The sequence below is a fragment of the Nipponia nippon genome, unplaced genomic scaffold (assembly GCF_047370975.1).
Source record: "Nipponia nippon isolate SJK-2023a ecotype South Korea unplaced genomic scaffold, ASM4737097v1 scaffold_10, whole genome shotgun sequence".
Taxonomy (NCBI): Eukaryota; Metazoa; Chordata; class Aves; order Pelecaniformes; family Threskiornithidae; genus Nipponia; species Nipponia nippon.
In genome coordinates, this window is record NW_028262291.1 from 33,539,417 (window position 1) to 33,563,277 (window position 23,861).

General features: G+C 42.6%; 1 protein-coding gene across 3 annotated transcripts in view; it reads left to right on the plus strand.

Moving 5' to 3' along the window:
- The window catches only part of DCAF5 (DDB1 and CUL4 associated factor 5), a 76,727-nt gene extending 61,452 nt beyond the window's left edge, over nt 1-15,275 (plus strand). For all 3 annotated transcript variants that reach the window (XM_087746479.1, XM_087746481.1, XM_087746480.1), the window contains exons 8-9: nt 6,651-6,778; nt 13,366-15,275. In XM_087746479.1, the coding sequence (XP_087602605.1) occupies nt 6,651-6,778; nt 13,366-15,174 (1,937 nt within the window). In that variant the 3' untranslated portion in view covers nt 15,175-15,275. The remainder of the gene's footprint in view (nt 1-6,650; nt 6,779-13,365) is intronic.
- Nucleotides 15,276-23,861: the final 8,586 nt, after the last annotated feature.

A 23,861-nucleotide genomic window follows, 5' to 3' on the forward strand; every position in this document is an offset into this window, starting at 1 on the left:
GTGCTAATTTGTATGGTTCCAATAACATTGTAAAAACCATTGCAACCTATGCAGTTAAACACACCAAAGAGCAATCTCTCTCAGACCAGGAGAGGGGACAGAGTGGAAAGGGTGTGCCAAAGTTTATTTCTATAGTAATTTTGTCTTAGCTTTCATATTGTTGTTCAGCTCTACTGGTGATAACAACGGTGGGAGGGTTGGTATAGATAAGGCGTAGATAGATATGGCAGATATGTAGCAGCAACAAAAGAAGGGAGAAAATATACATCCAAAAATAGCCACTACCACTACAGCTTTCTGCATATTCATTAGATGTTTAAATATGGATTTTTTCTTTGGCTTTTGGAACCTCTGCAGAGGTATAAGACCACCGTGGGGCTGGTTCTAGGCATGGGCTGGGCAGAGTGGGTGGTTGCCTGGAGGAGCAGGTTGCCTGAGGCAGGTGCTGATGCCAGTCTACTGCTCCCTGTGCTTACACTAAAGCTCTGCAAGGCCACGCTGATCCTTTCACCTGGCCTGGGAGATGGAGGGTGGGTTCAAAGGTGACAAAGGAAGCAGTCTGCAGATGGAGTTGGAGCTGCTTTCTTATGGGGAGACACTTCCTTTTGCTTTCTCTTGTAGTAGCAGAAGTACTAAGACAGAGTTCCCTGGTGCCTCCTCCAAATTATCTCCTCTTACCATGCTGGGAGAAGAAAGGATCTTGGCCAGCCCTTGCTGTTCTCACCCCATCTTTGATGTGACCAAAGTCAATTTTGCCTGTGCTGCTGAGAAACCTTGAAGTTGCTCTGGCTGCTGCCAGAGCTGGAATCGGGTTCCTGATCCCACTAGAAGGGATGCTGCAGGGCCCTGTGCTCTCAGGGCAAGAGTGCTTGTGTTTAAATCTAGCTTCTCTACAGACAGATCTCTGAGGAGCAAAGCCGTCTGCTGGCATGCATTGTACGAAACAAATACAGGTGTGTGAGTGACCAGAGAGGGATTTTTTAAGGAGTCTAAGCATGATCTGCTGCACTGAAGGCAGAGGCCCTGTATGCTATGCATATTTGCTTGCATTGTGCTGTGCATTTGCTTTCCAAACTATGGTATCTCTCTTCCGTTAGCACATCATGACCTCATAGGATTCAAATGCAGGGCAGTGGCCTACGATCTAAATGTGTCCCGGATTATTATTAATGAAAACTAAATTAATTTTAAATGAGCTTTCTACTGTAGTGCCAAGTACTACAGTGGAATGGTATGCTATGGCACACTGGCAGCAGCTGCAAATATCTGGTTCTTCTCAGGAGTTTTCAGCACTTTGAATAATTCACAAGGCTTGTATGAAGTTATGCTTTGGTCTGTGGAACGTCTTTCTACCTTATATGAACAACCAGTGGGCCTTCTTTTTCAGTGTCCTAGATAGAAAGGACTTCTTAATGAGGTCATTTAATTCCTCTGTTACAGAGCCAGTGGAAGATTGTTCCTTATCCCAGCAAGTTCTCCAGTGCTTTGACAGTTTTCTAAATGTTTGGAACAACACAGCTTCCATTAGTTTAGAGACTGTTCTACATTCTTACAGGATTTCTGTGCTAGGGCACTTTTCCTGATAATCTATCACTTCCCTTTTTTCCTTATCCTGCAAATAATTCATTCTTCTGTTGGTTTGGTTTGGGTTTTTTTAAACTCTGCTACGCATTGTGAAATTTATGCATGGGAAGTCAGATTGCTGTCCAAATACCTCACTCTCCTTCATTATGATTTACTAGCGGTTTTTAAAATGTGTTGGTGTGTACCATCCAGCATGTTCTCAATATGTGAAATGTCAACTCATTTGCATAAATATTTATGAAACTGCATAATTAACAAGGATTTCATTAGCATAATATTTAAAACATATGATAATAAAGCAAACCGAGAAGTAATCACTTTGGCAACTTAGTAGACATCTACTACTTCAAAGCATTGTATTATTCCTTCTGTCTGTATCAGAGCCTATGTTGCCATGGTATTCTTGTCAAACGTGTGTAGAGGAAATCTGTTTTAAAATGTACACTTCAGATTTAGCCTTTTATAAGTTATTTCTTCCAGCTGGTCAGATATCATAGTAGGATATTATTTAAAGAATTTTTTAAGACTTTGCATTGCACTTATTTGCAGGGTGTAGAGGAAAAGGGATTTTCTTGACATTTTGCTTTGTGTATCAAATAAAAGCAGACCAAAAAAACATCAACCAGCAGAGCCAGAACACTAAACCACTACTCAGAACTGTCTTTAAGCATAGCAATTTTGGGGAAGTATTGCAAAACCAGCTAGTATATCTCCATCCCCTCCCTCTAGTCCTTAGAGGTTAGAAAGTTAGAAACCTTCTAAAATTGGCATAATCAACCTCCGAAGATTTTAAGACCTTTTTTTTTATTATTATTATTAATAACATATATGTAAGATAATGGCTTCTGTATAAACACTGCTTATGCACGTGGTAACTGTCTAAGAATATAAAAGCTGCCATGCTAAACCAGTTGCAGGACCTGTGCGTGCCACTAAATTCAAAAGCAAGCTAACAACACCCCCATCCCCTAAAAAAAACCCCAGACCTCAAAAGCAAAATTTGATTTTGTTGGGTTAGCAGAGGTCAATTCTGGTGAAACAATACAAATAAAAATACCAGTTCAAGTGAAGACAGCAAAAAGAAATAGAAATTATTACATGCAAAAAAGGAAGGTGGCCTCAGGAATTTGAGCAGTTTATGGCCAACCTCCACTTAATGTACAGATGCACTTTTTTTTTTGCCAGCAGACGTGAGCAAACGTAACTCACACTGTGAGATGGCTAGAAGCTGTATGGCTGCAGCTAAGCCTCTGCTGAGAGACCAGGGGGATTCCAGACAAGTCTGGACACGAGCAAATGTCTGCCACATGGATACTCATGTAACACAATACCAACTTTGCTGGGCTACTATAAAGTGAAGGAACCACTGTCAGGATAAGGATGGAGAAGGCGGCTCTGCATTAAGCACTTAATTACAGACATCGCTTAAGTGCATAGGAGGTGGTAGACTAGAATTGCACCAGGCAAGGGGTTGTCCAAAAATGATGTTCTGGGGCAGTCTATTATATTTGACACAAAGATTATCAGAGTATTGCTGGAGTCAATACTTTTTGGGTTAAATGATTAAAACCTCTCATACTACGGGAAAAAGCTGACTGCTAAGCTTTGTGATTGTGGTAATCTGCTCCTAGAAGACTTCTCCTGTAATTGGGCAGTTAGTTGTTTTAAGGGGCTTTGTAGGGAAGTTCACCTTCACTCTAAGAGAAGTGAAGTATGTTCTAGTACTCTGCTTCCTCTGATTTTACTATTAATAGCTTAAAAGGATTTCAAGGAACTTCAATATTAAAGCAGAAAGCTTTGGAGTTCCTTCATAGAATCATAGAAGTGGTTTGGGTTGGAAAGGACCTTTAAAGATCATCTAGTTCCACCCCCCCGCCAAGGGCAGGGACACCTTTCACTAGATCAGGTTACTCAAAGCCCCATCCAACCTGGCCTTGAACACTTCGGGGGGGGGGGGGCATCCACAACTTCTTTGGGTAACCTGTTTCTGTGTCTCGCCACCCTCATTGTAAAAAATGTCTTCCTTATATCCAGTCTAAATCTATGTTCTTTCAGCTTAAAACTGTTGTCCCTTCTCCTGTCACTACAGGCCTTGGTAAAAATTCTCTCTCTGTCTTTCTTATAAGCCCCCTTTAAGTACTGAAAGGCTGCAATAAGGTCTCCCAGGAGCCTTCTCTTCTCCAGGCTGAACAGCCCCAGCTCTCTCAGCCTTTCCTCATAGCAGAGGTGCTCCATCCCTCTGATCATTTTTGTGGCCCTCCTCTGGAACCGCTCCAACAGGTCCACGTCCTTCTTGTGCTGGAGACCCCAGAGGTGGACCCAGTACTCCTGGTGGGGCCTCCTGAGAGCAGAGCAGAGAGGGAGAATCATCTCCCTCAACCTGCTGGCCATGCTGCTTTTTATGCAGCCCAGGATACGGTTGGCTTTCTGGGCTTCAGACACTGTCTGAATTTGACTACAGGCTAGGGAGAGCTGTGTTCTAGACATGGCATGCTGTGTGCTTGTCAGCCAGCACTCTTAGCGTATTGATACACATTTTAAGTTTAATGCCAGAAGACAGTTCTGGCATTAAATAACTGTTATCACTCTTTTACTAGGAAAATAATCATGGGTTAATTCACACTGTTGACAGTCCCACAAGAAGCCAATGACTGACTTGGAAATGCAGCCCAAGATACTGGTGCCCTAAATTTGTATTTCATCTCCATTATAATTCTTTCTTTCCTCATTGTCTTATCTAACTTCTGACTCTTTTGTAAGTGGTTCGTAGGGCATATTTCTTGTTTTGTACTAAATCCAGGCAGCTTAGAGTCCATGGATAGTTAAAACTTGTAATAGGCATTACTTACAGACTTGGAAACATTTCCTAAGCAAATTGTCTCTTCATTCCCAAGGCCCTCTTTCCTGGAACATTTGTCTGCTAGGTCAAGATAAATGCGTTGAGAACTGGACTTGATGTAACCATCTACTGTTGGCTTGATAGATGCAATTGGATTGACAGCTGTGATTTGGCTGGAAGGAATGCTGTGGGAGTAGGGCAACTTGCCATCAGCCATAAATGTGGTCATGAATGTCTAGCAGGGTGAGCAGAATGAAAGGACGTGAGGAATCTCATAAAATAGAAAAGAAAATCAAAAGAGCCCAATTTGGCATTTAATGAACTTGTGCTCCAATCAATTGCTTCTCAGTCAACTTTGCTTATGCTGGTGAAATCTTGCTGCAGTGGCTGAAGGCAGAACTTCTCTCCGAAGCTGTACAGAAAATATAAGTGTTCCCAAATAAAGGACCTGTTCCAGGTAGCTCAGTCTCAGTGCAGTTTCAGTGAATATATGTGGAAGTTAACTGGAGTGATAGTGTCTCTTTCAAGTTGTTGGTTTTTTTATTTTAATTTTAAATGAGCCTCTATTTTATATACAAAGTCTTTAAAATGGCCATGCCTTTTGGTCCTTGTGGTTACTTGTCATCTCTTTTCCCTTCTTCAGGTATGTTATCTTTCTATCCCAAAGTGCCATGAGACTGCAGTTTGGTCTGCAAAAATTGATTTGTGCAAACAGAACACTTTGCAGAAGCAGTAAAAAGATCTGTCTGCAGATTTTTAGGGTTGGATGACTCCTCATCTCTGAATCCTTATCCTGGTTTGTACAACATGTACACATCAGTCTGATCTTCAGAGTGTAGTTACAATGAGTGGAAGGGATAGAGTACTAAGAGGAGATGGGCTGAACTAGCTCACTAGCTGCAGTTCTTTATCATTTATGTAACCTAACAAATGGAAGGTGGTACAGGAATGCCTTTTTTTCTTCTTCTTCTTTTTTTTTTGGACCCTTCTATCTTGCTACTCTTCAGTGTTAATGCAAGTTTTTCTTTAGGAAATGTGTATTTCAGGAGAACTCTGACTCTGTTTTAGAAGACAAGTTGTTCAACATTGGGCTTAGGGCTTAAACCAGCAGCTACTTCAGCTGAAAGAGCTCCTGATGAGGACAAAGGAGGATAGCAAACATCTTCAGCAAGAAGAACATAAAGTTTACTTGTTTATTGTTAAGACAACTATAAGTAGCACAGAAGCTAATGAAATTATTTGAACTTTCTGTAAGGTGTGCTTATGACCTTTGAAGTTGTAAATAGCAAGATTGCTTTCCTCTGAAGTGGTGGTCAGGTTTTACTTCCCCTCTTTTAAAAGTTTCGGTTTGTTTCACTGAAGATGTTAATCTTAGCATGTTGATTGACACTTGTTTATTCAGATACACAGGTGTGCTTTCTAACAAATTTATGGTTTTAATTGTGTTAATCTATAAATATAAAAAATTACTGTGTGACAGTTTCTTGCTTTGGCGTATAGACCTAGTAAGCGTCGATGACCAAGCAGAAAAGTTGTTTGGCACCTGTTTTGAATTTTACCATTAGCACAAAAGCATTCCACTTCAGCTAATTCCCTGCCTTGTGACAAAGGATGATATAACCCACTGGTCAGATGTGTTATTTCAGGTCCCCCTTTAAGCTTGATTCACAGAAATACGAGTTGTTACAGATCCCGGCCTAGGGAAGGCTATACTAAGTCCAGCTGTAATGTAGTAACTCAGGTTAGTAGCCTTGAAGATTGCCTCCTTTAGTTTCCTACCCATCAAACTAGAGTCAGCGTATAGCTATTAAAAAAGTCAACCTCTTTATTAGTCTCTGCTTCAAATTTACAAACTGTGGGTAGTGTCATGCCTTAGGCACTGTGGTTTCACTGGTGATTTCATTAAGTATGTATGTTGTTCTTATTCACATACTTGTCATATTAGGTCAAAAACCTTCATTGTTTGTTTAGATAGTCGAACTAAAGCTAGCTTCCAAGTCCTAATTTGCAGGAAGGATGCTTTTCATCAAACTTGCATAGTTTGATGCAAGTTTTTCATAGGGGCACTCCTCATAAAATTGGAATTCTGCAGCGAACACAGGCCTTAAAATATTGCAAAATAAAGCTGAAGCACATTGTCAAATATAATACAACTTTAAATGATTGTGAACGAAAGCAATATGAAGATTTAAATATTCATTTCAGCATGTGCTTGTTTTTCCCCTAGGTGGCATTGGCAGGGTCGTCAATGGTGCTTTTATGGTATTGAAAGGTCATCGGTCAATTGTAAACCAAGTCCGGTTTAATCCTCACACTTACATGATCTGTTCTTCTGGCGTTGAAAAGATTATAAAGGTAAGATTAATTATCAGGAAATGTGTTTTTTCAGTATTTCAGGAAGAAATGCTTTGTTTGCTCAACATTGTTCTTTTCCAAGTGGTATGTCTCATTTGCTGGCTAAACTGATGCAAATTTTTAATTGGGCATATCAACTTTCAACTCCAGTTCAGTTTTAAAGGTTTTAGAAGTAAGGGATAAGATCAGAATTTCCTGGATTTGTACCTTGAAAAAGGAATGTTTTTCCAGTATCATTCCATACATAACTGAAGTATCATGCAAACAGTCTTTCTCAGGAGAGTTTGGTCACAGCTGTAACATGTGATCTCCTAAGACTTCTGATACTTTGGGCTAAAATTTAATAAAAATCTCTCCAAAGAGTATCGTTGAGCCTTAGCCTAGCGTGACCTAGCTGAATTTGGCCCAAATACTGCCTCAGGAGCCCTTCTGTAATTTTTGTACGCGCTTCTGCATTGAATCAGTTCAACATACCTTTCTGTGGCTTCCAGAGGAAACAGGACTCTTAATACCTTCCACAATATGTCTTTTGTGAATCCTCTAACAATGTACAGTATTTTGTGCCTTTTTATGTGGAATGTAAAGAGATTCTAAACAAACTTTGTTAGGTTCTGAAACTTTCTTTCTTTAAGGCAAGACAGCCAATATTGTGGGACCAAGGCAGAAACTTTTTTGTCCTTTCTAATAGCAGAGGTTGAGGGTGGGGAGGCGGAGGTTATGCTACACTAATGCACTTTGCATTCTGCTGCCGTAGAAATTTTGCCATAATTTATATATATATAAATTATATATAATTTAGGTCTATCAACAAGATGAAAGAAACCAGAACAATTTAATTTTTAAGTAGGATAATGAGAACTGATGCTGCTTCTAACTATTTGTTGAATGGCTTCGTAAAAGTCTTACCTGCATGTGGCTATGAGGTCGTTTGAGTATTAGTAAATGCTTTAGTCAGCTACAAGTTAACTGAATGAACTTGTCCTGCAAAGGAATGTTTTAGTGGTCTGCAACTTACAGACCAGAACTGGCCCAAATCCTTGGGACTGTGGCCGAATGCCCAGCTGCATCATTTGCATTACAGCTGCTATCAGCATTTGGGTTCTGATTGTAGTTCAGCTTTCCTTCTCTTCTATCTTCCACTGCTACTTTAGTTTGCTTTTCTGCTTTTTTCTTCATCTGTGTCCCTCTGACGGGTTTGATCACAAATCTGTCAAATACAGGCTTTGAACAAAAGTGCATTGAACAGCCTTAGCTTCTCACCAATTTTTCAATTTCCAAGCAGTCAAACTGCTACTGTTTAACAACAGTTTTGCCAGAGGCATTTTTTTTGCTTTGGGAACTTGATTCATGCAGCCTGAATTCTCCCTTTTGGATTTTAGATCTGCTGACCCTTCACCCTGTGAATCCTTCCTGCATGAGTGTGCTTAGACTGTTGGATTAGCATGGGTATAAACAACCCCTGTGTTGCTTTTGTGTACTTCTGGTAGGGTTTTGGCGGGGGGGGGTTTTGCCTAGTGATTAAAAGGTTAGTTTGATTAAGGCCCCAGACACAGGTTGTGTAATTCTTTCAAAGACACCTCTGCTTGAATGCTTCCTTAGAAGAGAACGCCTGTTGTGTCGCAGTATGTGCCATGAAACTTGTGTAGCTGCTTTGAAGGAACTGAATTCCCCAAACATTGCAAACTAGAAACAAATTAAGGGAAAGGTGTTTAATGTATTAAGTTTATTAGCGAGGCAGAACTTCTTACCCTTTTGTTGTATGTCATTTTATCTCAGATTGTAATGTGCCTTGTTTGGGGATCAGGTTGTTTTAAGGCTCATATCTTGTCTGATCTGCATGACTTCACTCTTTAAAGGTACTGTCTTAGTGAACAGTGGTTTGCGGGTGACCGTACAATGGTGGTTTCTTCTTCGTTCCAGCTACTTCTGCAGATAGACTGGAGGCTAGTAGCTGCCACTAGCAGAAGGACAAGATAGGAAAAGCAATACCAGCAGTTCTGAGGGGCTATTTACTGCATGAAAAAGAGCTGGGAACACAAGTCCTTCCCTTGCATGGCTATCTTTTCCCCCATATAAATGCTTGATGTGCTAGCTCAGAGAAGTTGAGATGACAAGAGGAAGAACCATAAATAAAAATTGTAGTTAGGTTTTTTGTTTTCTTGTTTTGTTGGGTTTTGTTTGGTTTTAATCAGTTCCTTAAGAGGCATCCTTCCTTTTACTGTCATTCAAGTGTCTTCTAAAAATCTTTCTGGAATTAAGTCACAGAAGATAACTTCACTGTGGTTGGCTGGTATTCCATTCCCTCAATTGCAGAAACTCTGTGATGAATTAAAAACGTGGATGCAAGTAGTTGTTTGTCTGAGCCCTTAATTTTTAGACTAGCTGGCCTAAATTTAGTAGTTCTGGAAGTGAGGAACTGATAGCACCAGCATCAAGGCGTGATACAGACAAGCCATTCAGTAATTCCACGTGCTTCTGCCAACACACTTGCTATTTTAATGCTGATTGCAAATAAGATACAAATTCCTGTCAGGCCTAGCCCTGCTGAAATGAATAGTCTTCACGAGAATGATTTTGACCTTTGTGGTTATGGGTTTTTTTGCTTTAGTTTTATTTTGTTGTAAAGCACCTGCAAGAATATAATTCAGTAACTCAGTGGTTACTCAGGGTTTGATTTCTGCTAGAACTGAGAATGCAGTGGGTAAGATGGGGGGGGGTGTGGTGTGTGAATATTCAAGTGAGGAGGTTTCAGAAACCTAAAATAAGACTCAACAATCTCATTAATAAAGGATACTAGAAGTTTTGGCTCCAGACAGTGTGTGCTGGACACGTCAACCCAGATGAATTGCTCGTTGCCCTCCATTTCAGAAATCTGAACCTCGGTAAAATTGTATGGAAAAGCACAGCTGTGAACCAAAACTATCATTTGCAGAAAGCATTCGCCACAAGGGCTAAAGCAATAGAAAACAGAAAAATACCAGTTTCTCCCCAGTTAAGTGTGTGAGACACTGGGATGTGCTGGCAGGAAAACGAGTTGCATTGCAGGAGAAATAAATGAGACATTCCCTCTGATGTGTGGGGCTTCGAGGAGGGCCACGGAGAATTATGCAGTTAGAAGACAGTTCCAGAAAAGGCAAAATAGATAAACTGTGTAAGGATTTTCAGAAAGAAATACCGTTTTGTATTGGAAATGGAATACTCTGTAACTGTAGTTCTGAGCACAACTGTTGTAGGGCCCGTTTGTTTAAAAATCATCAGTATATCAAAGATAGCAAAGTCTATTTGCCCATGTTGCTATGGTGACAGATTAATGTCATTGTGGCTAGCTGCCTCTGCCTAATCAGATAATCTAATGTAGCTGGTTTTAATTATTCTCACGCTATGGGCATAACTACTTTTTTGTTTTAAAATATGGGGGTTTGCCACCATGGAATACAAGCAATTCAAAGATGCTCTCTGAAGCATCTCTGCTGAAGTAGAGAACCGGTTTTGTACTCCCCTTTTCTGTTATTGTTCCTATTTTTATATCTGTACTCGGGGCACCAGTGAGTAATATTCAGCTCCTTAATCCTCTGACAGAGAAAGAACTTCTTGATAGATTGTTGCTTCAGTGGGATGATTTGCCAACTTATTTTCTCCAATTTGCTCACATTCTTCCTCGACATGGCATCAGTCAGAGGATGAGAAAAAGGCAAAGGCATTCCATTTACAAAGCAGCCCATTTCAGATTCCACAGAGAGCACTGGACCAGTTGCTGCCAGTTTAAAGACTTCCTGGTTCTGCCAAGGTTAGATTCTTAGTCTGATTTCTTTCTGGGACTCTGGCAGGCACTCCCTCATGGCAAAATGTCTAAAATGTAGGGATATCAATCTCCAGAGACACCTGATCCTGCACAAACAGGTATTCATCCTGAATTTCCTTGGCTTCTCTTTATTATTTACTCCTTCTCTGTGAACAAATCTGTCTCAGAAGGGAAAAGCCTCACTTTGGACTCTTTGTAGCTATCTTTTCAATATTTAACACTGCTATATTTTCTCTGATGGTTGCAGAGTGAGCAGAAAGATCTGGTAGCACTAACAAGGATGTGGAATCTCTCTGTGCACACTTGTACCTTTTTAGATGATTTTTCATTATAAAACAGACCTTTCCCAGAGGGACTTCAGAGCAGACTACCTCTCCTTCATTTATATTGGTTCATACGGGATCTAAGAGTTTTCTAATTCTCTTGCTTAAAAAAAAGTTTTATAAAACCTAGTGATCAATTTAACACTGCTGAGACTCTCTGAGGAAGGGACATGGCAGCCTGCTTTGTCCAGTGATACAGTATGAAGCATTTACAAGAAGGTATATGCTTCTTAAATACAAAAAGATCTGATCTACTTGCTGAAATGCTCAGTAGTGGAACAGAGGGGAAAAGATCTGATGAATTGTGAGAGAACGTACTGAGCATGTGCTAGTTAAATCATTAAGAAGGCAGCAACTCAGAACAGTCCTTTGAGCAAGTAGCGTTTTATTTTTCTATTCAAAAACTTGGTGTATCCCCAAATCAACAATCTCTCTCACGCATCCACTGAGAGAAGACTCTTTCCTACCTTGTCTTTAGGAAGTGGAGCATGGGAAATAATTAGAGGATGAAGAGAGATTCTTTCTGTTCTCTTCAATAATTCGAAAGGTTAAGAATGGTTGATTGAAGTCTATACATAGTGGGCTTAGGTTGGGTTTTGCTATCTTTATCCAAACCTGATGCTTGTCCCTTGAGCTATATATCTAGTAAGTGCAGTGCTTGAACCAAGCAATGGAGACTGTCTTCATTCTTGTTTCAAGTATTATATTAATGAACTGTACTGGAGGAGAATTTGCTTAAGTACTGCAAATAATAAAAACAGCAACTAGGTACAAATAGCGAATACACCTTGATATTGAGACATGTTCCTAGGGACAGGCTAATGTAATGCAATGTAAAATTCCTTTGCCTTTGCTCTGAAAGGCAGCTGGATGATTGCCATACAGAAAAAGGTATATCTGCAGCCCACTTTAATTTTGGAATAGTGTCTCTTTTATCTACATAGCCAGATCATATGTGGAAGCTCTGTTAACCATGAATTCCAGAGGATGCAAAGTAAAGGCATTCAAGTTTGGGAGAATTCCAGAGTAAAGGTTACCTGTACATCTTAAATTCGGCTGTGCGGAACAAGTAATAGTAATTAATTTATTTTGTTTTACTTCCAATAATAATTTATTTTCTTTTACTTCCAGTATTAAAGGTGTAAGGTCTTACTGTACACTGTTGAAAATCTCTGTGAATACAGAATTACTGGCATTCTCGTGGGCTTTTTAATAGCGCTTGTCATGGTAGTATCAGATCATGTTGCATGTGTTACTATGCATCTGTGGGATGAGTGCCGATTATCCCATTTACACAGGCAAAACACTCTTTTTGTTAGCGGTTTTATCTGCTTGGAACAAAACTCGACTAATTTCTATTGGGAAAAGAGTCAGATGTTTTTGCCAAAGTCTATCCCAAAAGGCCAACCTGGTATAGACAGCTGGCATAGAATTTTTTCCCCTGAGCTTGTTAGCGTGGTAAAACCAAAGCATGACTGAAATCAGGTATTTTATAAGCAGAACATTAAGGCAGTGTTGTGGATAGGCTGCATACTAGCTCTGCTTACAGTAAGTGTTGTGCATCACGTTAACCATCGATCTAGAATAAAGTGATAGTGGCTGTCCAATGAGTGCCTTAGTCATATTGCCCCCGAACCTGTGAGTAAAACTGAGAAAGGTGTGGAGATCCAACTATTATGTTTGCTATGGATTACCAGTTTCTTAGGGATATTGGTGGATCTTCTTCAGACCTTCCCCCCACCTCCCAGGAAAACTGAGGGAAGGCTAGATGGACAGCACAGTCAAGGCTGTTGCTGTTGGTTAAATCATTACGCTTTGCCATGTTAACTACCGCTCTCCACTTCAAAAGTAGCTTTCAGTAAAACTCTTCTCCTTCACCTTTCCCCGCTAACTAAAATTGCTGCTGTGTCTTGAGAGGGTGTTGGATGCTTTCTTTCCTTCACAACTGTTCCCCAAAGGGAGTAGTGCAGGCCTGCTTTTCACCTCCTTGCCTGCTGATCAGGTGTGACTGACTGTGCAGCTGGATGAAATGTCACTCTACATCACTGGCACAAGCAACTCTAGTTTCCTGGGAAACAAGTGCCTTCATTAGTGCTAAGACTGTATTGTAGGCAACAAACTATTCTTACCGTTAGTGAGTAAGCATCCCCTATAACATAAAAATAGAGCCCTGCAATTTGGGAGAAATTATTACACACTGAAATATTGAAATGATGGATAATCTGCAGTGTGAGAGCTTTTAAGTTCTGGATGGGTGAAGTAGATGCAGGAAAAACACATTTTTAAAGGGAGAGGAAAAAAACCCACATCTCTGGAATACTTGTGAATATGGGTCTGAGGGGTGAAAACAATCTGCAACTTGCAATTGTTCTGGGTATTTGCGCTACTGTTCTATTTCAAATGCTTGTAACAGTTTATGAATCCAAAGATATATGTATTTTTTTGTTTGTTTTCTGTTACAGATCTGGAGTCCTTACAAACAGCCTGACTGCACAGGGGATCTGGATGGTAGAATTGAGGATGATTCGCGTTGCCTCTACACTCATGAAGAGTACATCAGTCTTGTGTTGAACAGTGGTAGTGGTTTGTCCCATGATTATGCCAACCAGTCAGTCCAGGAGGATCCACGGATGATGGCGTTCTTTGACTCCCTGGTGCGCCGGGAGATCGAGGGCTGGAGTTCTGACTCGGACAGCGACCTCAGCGAGAGCACGATCCTGCAGCTCCATGCGGGAGTAAGTGAACGCTCCGCTTACAGTGAGTCGGAGTCCTCCGCCTCTTTGCATCACTCCCCACCACATGTGGCTGAAGAGTCTGATGAAACTGCCTATAACTTAAGGGCCTTAAGATCAACTGAATCCCCCTCAGCCAGAGAAGACGTGGCTTCCCGTCAGCAGAGGCTCTCTGCACTGAGAAAGTATCAGGATAAACGTCTCTTGGCCCTTTCCAATGAGTCTGATTCTGATGACAACACCTGTGAGGCAGAACTAGATACAGACCTTTTCCCAAGGCCACGGTCCCCGAGTCCTGAGGAGAACGAATCCAGCAGTTCCAGCAGCAGCAGCAGTACAGAAGATGAAGAAGAACTGAATGAACGACGCACATCTATGAGGCAACGCAATGCACTGAGGCGCCGACAGAAGGTGCAAAAGGACGAAAGGACTAGTACGAACACGGAGAATGTGACCCCCTACATAGGTGAGGATATCTATGATTACCCCCAGATCAAAGTAGATGATCTGTCGTCTTCTCCAGCTTCTTCACCAGAAAGGAGTTCAGCCAACAAAGAAGTTCTCAAAGAAAGGACCTCTCCTTGTTCAGACAGTGAATCAGTGGAGAGAAAGATTTACAAAGCTTACAAATGGCTTCATTATTCTTACATATCATATTCAGCTAGTAAAGATGGTGAGTCCTCCAGAGGAGATGGGGAGAATGATGAAGGGAAACCAGGAACTAGTGGAAGGCACAGTACAGCACACTCGCTAAATAAGGAAGATGCTAGGAACTTGAGTTCAGTAGTTCCTCAAGGTTCCCCAGCTCTTCCTACTGAAAGCTACAACAAAGAAACTTTAAAAGAATGTGGCTTGATAGAAAATTCTAGTAATGGTCAAGCTCATGAACGTGACAATCAGCGGCGGATGGAGGGTCAAGAAAACACACCTGAAGACACTAGCAGTGGAGGTATAGAGCATTCTTTTGAGACTAAAAAGCTCAATGGAAAAGCTAACTGCAAAGGGCTAAATAGTTGTACTGAAGAACCATGCGTTCAGACTGCAGGACTTGTGGAACAGAAAAATAGTCAGAACTGTCAACCAGCATCAAGCCATCACTCACTGGTCCCTCCGTTCTCCACTGTTGCCATCTGTAGCATGTCGGGTCACTGCTCCAGAAACCAGACTGATGACAGTGAGGAGAGGAGCCTCGACATCTCCTGCGTTAACCACAATAACGGCCACTTGCATCTTCGTCCCTCGTGCTTCAACAATGGACAGAGTTTTGGAGAGCAGGAGGCTGTGACACAAGGACTACAGGTGCACTCAAATGCTGATAACGGCAACCTTGGACAGATGGGTGTGACCTTGCACAAAGACTGCTGCCTGTCTGAAATGGACTCCAACAGCTACAATGTGAGCACGAGAGAGGATACTGCTGACTTGCATCCTGCGGGCAGTGAGAGTACTCAATCTCTTGGAGGACTGAAAAGACACAGAGCGGAGTTGGAAGATGCAGATTCAGAGAGTTCATCCTTAGAAAAGAAGTTAAAAACATGATAAATGCAAATGTCTGTCGTAGCGTGCACTCTCTCAAAAAAAAAAAAAAAAAAGAAAAGAAAAAAGAAAGTATTAAAGGCACATAGAGCTTGGGTCTGAAACGTTGCGTTTGATTCTCCATTCCATTCTTCAGTGGGTCTGTTTTAGATTACCAATGGTTCACGCTGTATAAAAGTCCAACTTACTCCTTAATGAGACTGAGTCTAGTGTACCCATACAAGGTTCTGTTTAAAGTAAATCCTTATTAAGACGGTTGACTGAATTATTCTTGTGTGAACATGTGTCATTTGTTCAGCCAGCCAACCAGGATGACTCCTTTAAGTTTTAATTGTTCTTCTAAGAAGGAATTTTTCCATACTGACACTTACTGCACATTACAGGCTGAAGAATGATTGAATTAGATCATGCTGATGGTAGCTTGGGATGTGTTTCTTGTTGAGAAAAACAGGGAAGAAACCTTTCAGGGCCCTTTATTCTGCTTCGGAAACTAAAGAAATGCAACCATTAGGGAGGATATTTTCAGAACTGAATGGTATCTTTAGAGATGATACGTCATAAAGCACTTGCTTCTGATACAGTTCAGTGACATTATTTTTATGCCAACAGAAAAGCTATAGAAAATGAGTCTCTTTCCAAAATCAACTTTAGAGTGTTCCCATGGTGACGTTGAATTTTGTGGGGTTTTTTAAAGAAAAGAACTGAATAACACAGTGTCATCACTATACTAAAATGTGGTTGTTTGGCAAGAGGAAGGTATTGTGCTGTAGGCCTCACTCTAACTAAGGGCTCTTAAAAGTCAGGCATTGAAACATACCTTTCTGTGAGCTTAACACATAGAGATTCATTATTATCATCATTATTATTATTTATTAAGAATATGGCTCTGAGTGTTGGGATGTATCTTGACTGTGGCCCCCCTTCCCCCATGTGCTTGCTTTTGGGAAGCAGTAGGCCAAAGAGAAAATAGCAGAAGGACGAATAGTGTAACTGATGCATGTTAACAGCAACACTTGATAAAGTCTGAAAACTGCTTTTTTAGCAGTTTTCTTAGCCCAAAGCTCACAATTGGTTGGCATTGGAGATCAGGCTTGGTTTTCCACCTCTGTGCTGCAAATATTTAAAACTGCAGATGGGTAGATGGATTCAACAGAGTCGTGTGCGTATGGGAGAGCTTCAGAGAAACGTCCCCGTGTGTGAGGCTGCTGGCACTCCAAGTCTGGCAATCAGAACTTGAGCAAGAGCGTAGCTCTGGCTGCCGGCTGCCACGAACTGGCGTACTGTTCAGGCGGACGGAGTCCTTCCTTGCCTAGGCTCTGTTTTTAATGGAGTATCTGGTGAGTCCTCTCAGTTCCGGCATGCTGGAATGGGCGGAATTGCACTTGCTTCCCCAGCCACAAGGTAAGAGGGGTCAGTGTGTGAAGGGAAAAGAAACCACCTACAAAGGACACGAAAACTATGTGTTTGTGCCTTGCAGTGCTGACAACAGAAAAAGAGGCTTCTGTTGACCCCAGTGATTGTCACAGGCTTTCAAGCCCAGTGCTGAGGAAGGGCTACGTTATTTTAAGGAAGAGGAGATTTTTGCTTTCAAACAACTCTAGCAGTACGCTGCTGTAGAGCACTGGTCTCAGAACAATTATTTCATATGCACAGCTACCTGGTAGCTGGGAAAGAGGGAAGACGCTCTGTTAAAACATGGTGAAAGTAAAGGAGTGCTTCAGAAGGGATGCTAGCAGGGAAAGGTATGGGAGGGAGAGTGAAAAACAGGAGCTGAAAAACTTTTACAGCTACTGTGTGCCATAGGCTGTTTGCCCACGCTCGGTCAGCTTTGCTAAGTGAGAACTTGGAATAAGCATATGATGTAGTATTTAAGAAGCACGTAATACGGCTGAAAGGGAAAGGGATGTTTTCAAACACGAGTGAAAGTGGCAATAAGAACACGCTGATACATTGTTACCTTATAGAAAAAATGGCCCTGTACTGATTGTATTTTAGATCACTGCAATCAAGATCCATATAGGAGTGTTCTCCTTGGTTGTATAAACACCTTACTGTAAATGCTGATTTTTAGCCTAAATCTTGAGGTCACTGAGTCAAAACTTGTTTGTTATTATTTTATTTTTTAAAAGTTCTTTACATTGGAAAATTTTTCTCAGCTGTCACTTCTTCTGCCCTCCTCTGAAGAATGCCCAGATTGCTGGTGAATGAGCATCTCCGCTCTCCTTTGACATGGTCATCTTTTCTCAGTGTTTTCTCAAATGCCTTGTGGTCTCACTTTCTGGTTCTTTTGTTTGTTTTCAAAAGCAGAATAAAAGCTCCCAGGTGTGGTGTTAATGTTCCTCTACAGGCTCTGGGCATAAAGGTTTGCTGTGGTTTCCCCAAAGACGGCCTCCCATGCTGTCTGCATGCTTTTTATTTCTAGTTTCTGTCAAGCAGGAGGAGGAAGGTAGGCTGCGATCTTAACCTTTTGTTCACAGGAAATTTCAGTGCGCACAAGAACTGTAGCTTCCGAATCAGTGGGTTCACCTTCTCACATAAATAAATGTTATCAGCACTAGGCAGCTTCATTATCTGGAAAAGACCAAAACCAAGCGAGCAAGCAGCAGCATGTCTGCTGCAGGTAGCCAGCAACGAAAAGAGCTGCTCTTGGCAGGTCGCTTTGCTTTCTCGTTGATCCCCTGGATCTGCTCTCCCCGCTACGCTGGGTTGCTAACCGTGCTATGTGCCGGCGGTTTCCCGGGCTGCCGGATCGGAGTGTTGCTGTGTGCCTGGGATTGTCGTTCCCCGTTTCTGGGGAGAGTAAGCTGTTCAGTGGAAAATCCTACAAGTTTATCTGAAGAGATTTCACCTTTTCTAATAATCCGTGCCATGTAATTAAAAACGAAAAGGTTGTGTAAATATTGAACTACTTTGTCGGTTAGCCACTATTTACTTATCATGCGATGTGTTATGGCAGGAAATTTGCTAGGCCGGGTCGTACAGTTCATCTCCAGAAAACCTTACCAGTGGGAAAGAAAAACTCTACCTTAGGTCTCTTCGCAACACTTTGGACAGAGAAAGATTGATCTTTAAAGAAATCCTTTTTGATATTCCTGCAAGCTCACAAGCTATGTATTTGCTTATTTCAGCTTTCTCTGTTCAGAGCATTCATGTGAAACCAGCCTGTTTGTGAGAGAGTCAAAGCTGACTCTTCTCTGAAGCAGGCAAGCATGAGGCTCTTCTGGGCTGGGGCATTAACCGCTTTCAAAGGTGCAGAAGGATGAGAGATCTATCAACCAAAGTTCTGCTGGGGTTTTTCCAGCTCTCAAGTGATCCTCTTTCCAAAGCTGGCGAGTCTTCTCCAAGGTGAGCGGCTCAATGGAGAGGACGCTTTGCTGTTGAGGAGCAGCTCGCTCTCGCAGACAAAGCACGTACAGAAAGATACAGCTGCCTTGAGAAGGGAGGAGCGCAGGGTCCGAACCACGGGCATACCTGTTGATTGCAGTATGTTCTGAAATCCAGCCTGTCTCAGCTGGAGTAATAATTGGGAAGGACAGCTTATTTCAGAACCTTTTCTTCTCCAAAAATTGCAGTGGGTTTTTTTTCTCCTAAGTTTCATAATAGAATAAGTGATTGAAACCCAGTCCTAATCTCTGTTCACAAGCCTTGTCACTTGGTAGCTAGAAAAGCACTCTTCCTCAAATATTTAAAGAAGATAAATGCAGTTTGGTCTGCTTCTGAAGTCTTGTACCTTCCTGCATTGTCACATCCTAGCGAACCTAGGTTCATCCTAGTGAACCTAGACCTAGAGGTCTCTTGCTCACTGGGGCCATCAGAAGCTTGATGTGGCTTGATAAGGTCTGGGGATGCTTTCATTTGCAGTTTTAATTTGTTTTGCTGTTCGTGGACAAAAGCAAGACGGGATTGTTGTTATTACTTCATTGAGTCAAAATGCTCCACGTTAGTGAGTTTTCATCTCTTTTTACAGATAGCACTATTGAGAGAGGTACCCTTTACACCTGATGCTTTCTCTCATTTTCATGCACTCGGATTCTCCGGATGTCTTTGCCGGACCTGGGGAGCTCAGTGCTCTGCCGCAGGGTCAGCAGAGTACCAAGGAGTAATGCAAATAGCTGCAACAGCTGAACAACTGAATTGCACATAGTTGTTCAGGAATTCTTTAATACGCTAATTCTGGCACATACATAATTTATAAAACACATCAGTGCGCTGATGCAGCTGTGTCGGGGTGCACCAATTAGCCCAGCTAATGCTATACCAGTATGAACAAGAACTCTGTTTCAAACACCTACTGAGAAAATGGCAATTCGGGGGGGGGGGGGAAATACCAAAAACCCCACTGGTTAGGACAGGTGCTAGGTTTGCAAAAGTTTTCTTCAGTGGTCGTGCAGGTCAAAGCAGTGAAATCTCAAAAGACATGTCGGTGTGTTGTGTTAGGAAAGAAGGAATCTGAATTTGATGTTTGTACTCTGCCTGATTCAAGTCAAGGACTTGAACTTGGGTCTCCTGCCTTTCACTTGAGTGTCCCAAGCATCCTAAGCATCAGCCTACTGCATTATTCAGGAGTGGGCTCTGTTCTTCTTTTGTCTGAAATGCAAAGGGGAAAGGAAATGGAAATGGTTCCGCAAATACTGGAGCAGGGCCTTGAGCCCAGCTCTGTCCATTTACAGTTTGCTGAGAAAATGCTAGAGGATTCTTTCTCCCTTCTCCACCTCGTGTGATCTTTGGTCCAGAGAGCAAGAGGGAGATGCTGACCCAGCCTTGTATGCATCCCATTTGTCTTGAGCATGGGAGAACTGTCCTTTTCAAATTGGGCAGTGTGTATGATTATTTTTTTTTATTATTTTCCTGTAGACATGTAACACCAACCTCCTAAAGCAGTGCCCAAGCCAGTGAGCTGTTTGTTCTGGGACAGGGCTGGCAGGCTCAGCTTTTCTGTCTCATGAGACTGGAAATGAACAGAAAAATATTCGAGCGTCGGCCAACACCTACGCAGCGCAGGAGCTGCTGCACCGCTGTAGGTTGGCACTGCTGCTTTCAGAGCCAACCGGAGTTGCCCCTTTGCTGAAGCTGCCCACTGGCTGTTTGGAAGTAGGTGCTGCAAATGAGTAAAAACATTCTGTATGTTCCTATAAATAGGCAAAAACTGCCTGAATTTGAACTTTTGATGGGGGATGAGGTCCTTCACGGCCAGACGATGCCTCCGGCTATACATCTAGCACTTGCGTGGTCAGATGCTATGGGAGCTGCTTGTTTCTAGGTAGAATCTGCCCCTGGGACCACATTACTATGAGCCAGTGGCCTGCAGCATTTTGCTTCACAAACCACAGCTGCTTATAGCAGCATGAACAGCTGAAACCACCAGCTCCTACGTACTTACAGGTCATTCTGGTCACTTTGAAATGGTCAAACCATATTCTCTTTGGGAAAGTCTTGTGGCTAGGTGTCCTGCTTCTAGAACAAAGACTAAAACGGTCAAGTTCTGCTTTTCTGAAACAAAACTTGCTTCAAGGAAATCCTGATGCATCTTTTTAAAGTGCTTTGACTTTAGCTCAGCATTTAAGGTTGGATACTCATGAGATACATTTTGAACTCTTTAAAATGTGGATGTACAGCAGGAAGAGAAACAGCACGAGCTTCAGAACTGAATTCTGTCAGGGAAGGGGAAAGGAGTTGAAATGTATTTAAAAACAAGCAAACAAAAAAACCCTCCACACCCTAAATACTAATTAGGTTCTGAATAAAAGTTCATCACCTGTTTCTAAATCTGGCTCCTAAAAAGCCTAAGCAGTGTGTTAACAGAAGCAACTTCTCACGCTGGAGCTGGGGCAGCCGAAGATCGCTGATGTGTAGAAGCCGAGAGGCCACGGCGGTGCCTCGCAGCACGCCAGCAAGGGGCCGACGGCGGGTGTGTGACCCAGCAGGGATCGCGCCCGCCGCCCGCAGCCTGCGGGGAAGGACACGAAGGGTTGTAGCAGCAAGGCTGCCCCGGACTCGGACGGGCTGCGTCTGTCTCTTCTGTGCAGCGCTCTGGTTTAGCTTCATGGTGCCTGGGACGTGCTGAGGGAAGATCCCTCAAGGAAAGCACTTTGGTGTTAGTTCGCTTGCCTTTGGACCTTGGAGGGAAGTTTTGGGGCTACGTTTCAGGGTGATCTTTATGCAGCCTATTAAAATAAGGAAAGAAAACGAATGCCCCCTTGCAGGAGGAACAGGGAAGCCCAAGGCAGGAGCCTCCTCTAACTTGCTCTTCCCCTTCCCAAGATTTCTAAGTCTCCTCGAGAAGCCCCGTCCATTTTTCTTCTCTCTAGGATCTAGAGAGACTTGCAGGGTTGGGTGCCTAGAAAGGAAAAATGAAACTGTCCCCAGTTCAGGATGTCACAATGCTCTTCGCTTCAATGACATTTCCAGTATATTACGGCCAGATCTGGCATTTCCTGGCTTGGATTATATCCTCAAATACAATTTTCTCCAAAGCACGAGAAAAGTCTGCTTCCCACCTATCTAAGCTTTGGAGGGAGAGAAAGGAAAGATGATCTAGGTTTTCACAGGCTTGGGAGTGAAAGGAGGTACGTGCTTCGAGCTGTTCACAAGCCCTCTCTCAACTGTATTCCCAAGGTTTGCCTTCCCCACAGGCCGGCTCTGCCGTCGATGCCCTTACCTGCATGCAGGGAGGACAGCCGCAGCACTCCTGTATCTCCTTTTAATGCAGCATGAGAACTGGGATTTGATTCTGCACGTCCTATGGGGCAGATCTCTAGGCTTTCCATAAAGAAGCTTTTTTTAGCTCATACATGTTTCTGATGATGTGGAAGACTTATTTTTAAGCTGGGAAAGTCTGTAGCAATATTTTGAATTCCTGAACGGCTGACCGACTAGGATAATCTGTCTGAGCAACAGTGGAAGCAATGTACAGCCTTAGATGGAGATTTTTATTTACTTACGCATACTTCCAAAGTCAAAACTTTTGCAGTTTGTCACTCACCACGAGGGCTCTTCACCTTTCATCTCCCATGTATGTGGCCAGGAAGGGCGTATTTTCTCATTCCCTCCACTAATGATATAGATGCAAAAAGATACAGATTTTTTGTGGCCCAACTTCCCAGCAGTTAATGAACATGTTGGGACAGTGGATCACCTTGCTAGAGACGCACAAATTGCAGCAGCCAGCAGGAGTAATGGCTCATTAATCACTTTGCTATGCTCTTAAGTTGAGAATCTGCACAAACGTCGGAAGGTTTCAGTCTGAGTGACACGTCTTGAGGTCTCCTGCTGCCGGGCCTGAAATACCTTTGCTGTTTCTACAATTTTATCCTGTAGTTTCCAAAGTCAGTGTTTGTTTCTAGCCCAAGGGCGTCTACTTTAGTCTTAACTCTTGCCAGATGAAAATTATTACAGAACTTAAAGTGAGTGTATTGCTTAGCTGATTACATTTATGAAGTTTAAACCAAATGAACTCCTTAGCTGATCATACTATACAACAATTATACTGCCTAAAAGAAAGGATTTAATCTGTGTACAGCTGGGGGGAAAAAAAAAAAACCCAATGTTTGAACTGCAAACTCTGAGTGAGGAGGAGACTGATGGTTTCATGAGCAGCTGAGGTCTGTTAGGATGAAACTGCTGCAGAAGGGAATCCTCTTCCCCGGGCTGGAGCCACGCAGTCCTGCACTCTTGGCCTTCCCGTGGGAACCGCTTCAACCTCCGAAGCTGGTGGAAAGCTGATAGGTTTCTCCTGCGTTAGCGTGTTTGTTCACCCTCAAGGAAAAGCCCAGAAGGAGCAGCAGGAGCGTTTGGTGGGAGCCAGGCTGGAAGAGGGGTGCTCTGCCTCCCGTCACCAGTGGGAACTGGGGTGTTGCTCTGTTGAGAAGGGATTTACTGGGCAGGGAGAGGAGGGGAGTCACTAGGACTCCATTTCCCTCCCTCACTGGTACCACTCGATAGGACACTCTTGGGTTTTGTTTCAGGATGCGTTTTCATTTCCTTCCAGCCCTGACTTAAAACGGTTTTAGGACGTTTTCCTAGAGAGTCGCGCCGAGAGAGCTGGGTACTGGCGGTTTGCAAATGAGCTTGGGTTCAGGGACAGTAATTGCAGTAATAAAATATGTATTTGTAATTAGCAAACAGTGAAAAGGGGAAGTTCACTGCAATAAATATGAATTAGAAATGAGGAAATGTGGGCAAGTAATGAGAGAAACAAAGGTCCTAAGGAGAAAAAAAAAAAAAAAGGAATAAAGGGCAAGAAGGAGTGTTAAATTAAATCCGGATCAGAAGGAGCCTGTTGTTTGCCCAGGATTAGCTGAAAGTGCAGCTTGCCTGCAGGAGCACAGGGTGGGCAGCAGCGCGCAGCGGGTGGGCAGGATCCCTGGCTGCGATGCCCCCGCCGCAGGAGAGCAGCTCAGCAGCTGCTGCTCTCGCGGGGTATCTTCAGATCACCAGGAGCAGATAATTTGCACTCAGGAGTTTTCCACTAACCATGCGGAAAGGTCTCTGAACTGCTAATACAGCTGGGGGGTTATTAATAAGCCTTGGAGCTCTGGGGGACTGGGAAGCAGCCGTGGAAACGGGATGACCTAATTCCAGTCCCATTGGCTTCCTTGCAACGCCAGCAGAATGATGGAAAGCTTGATATGGGACAAGAGCTAAAAAAGACGCAAGAAAATATCATCGTGGCTAATTAATAGTGCAAACTG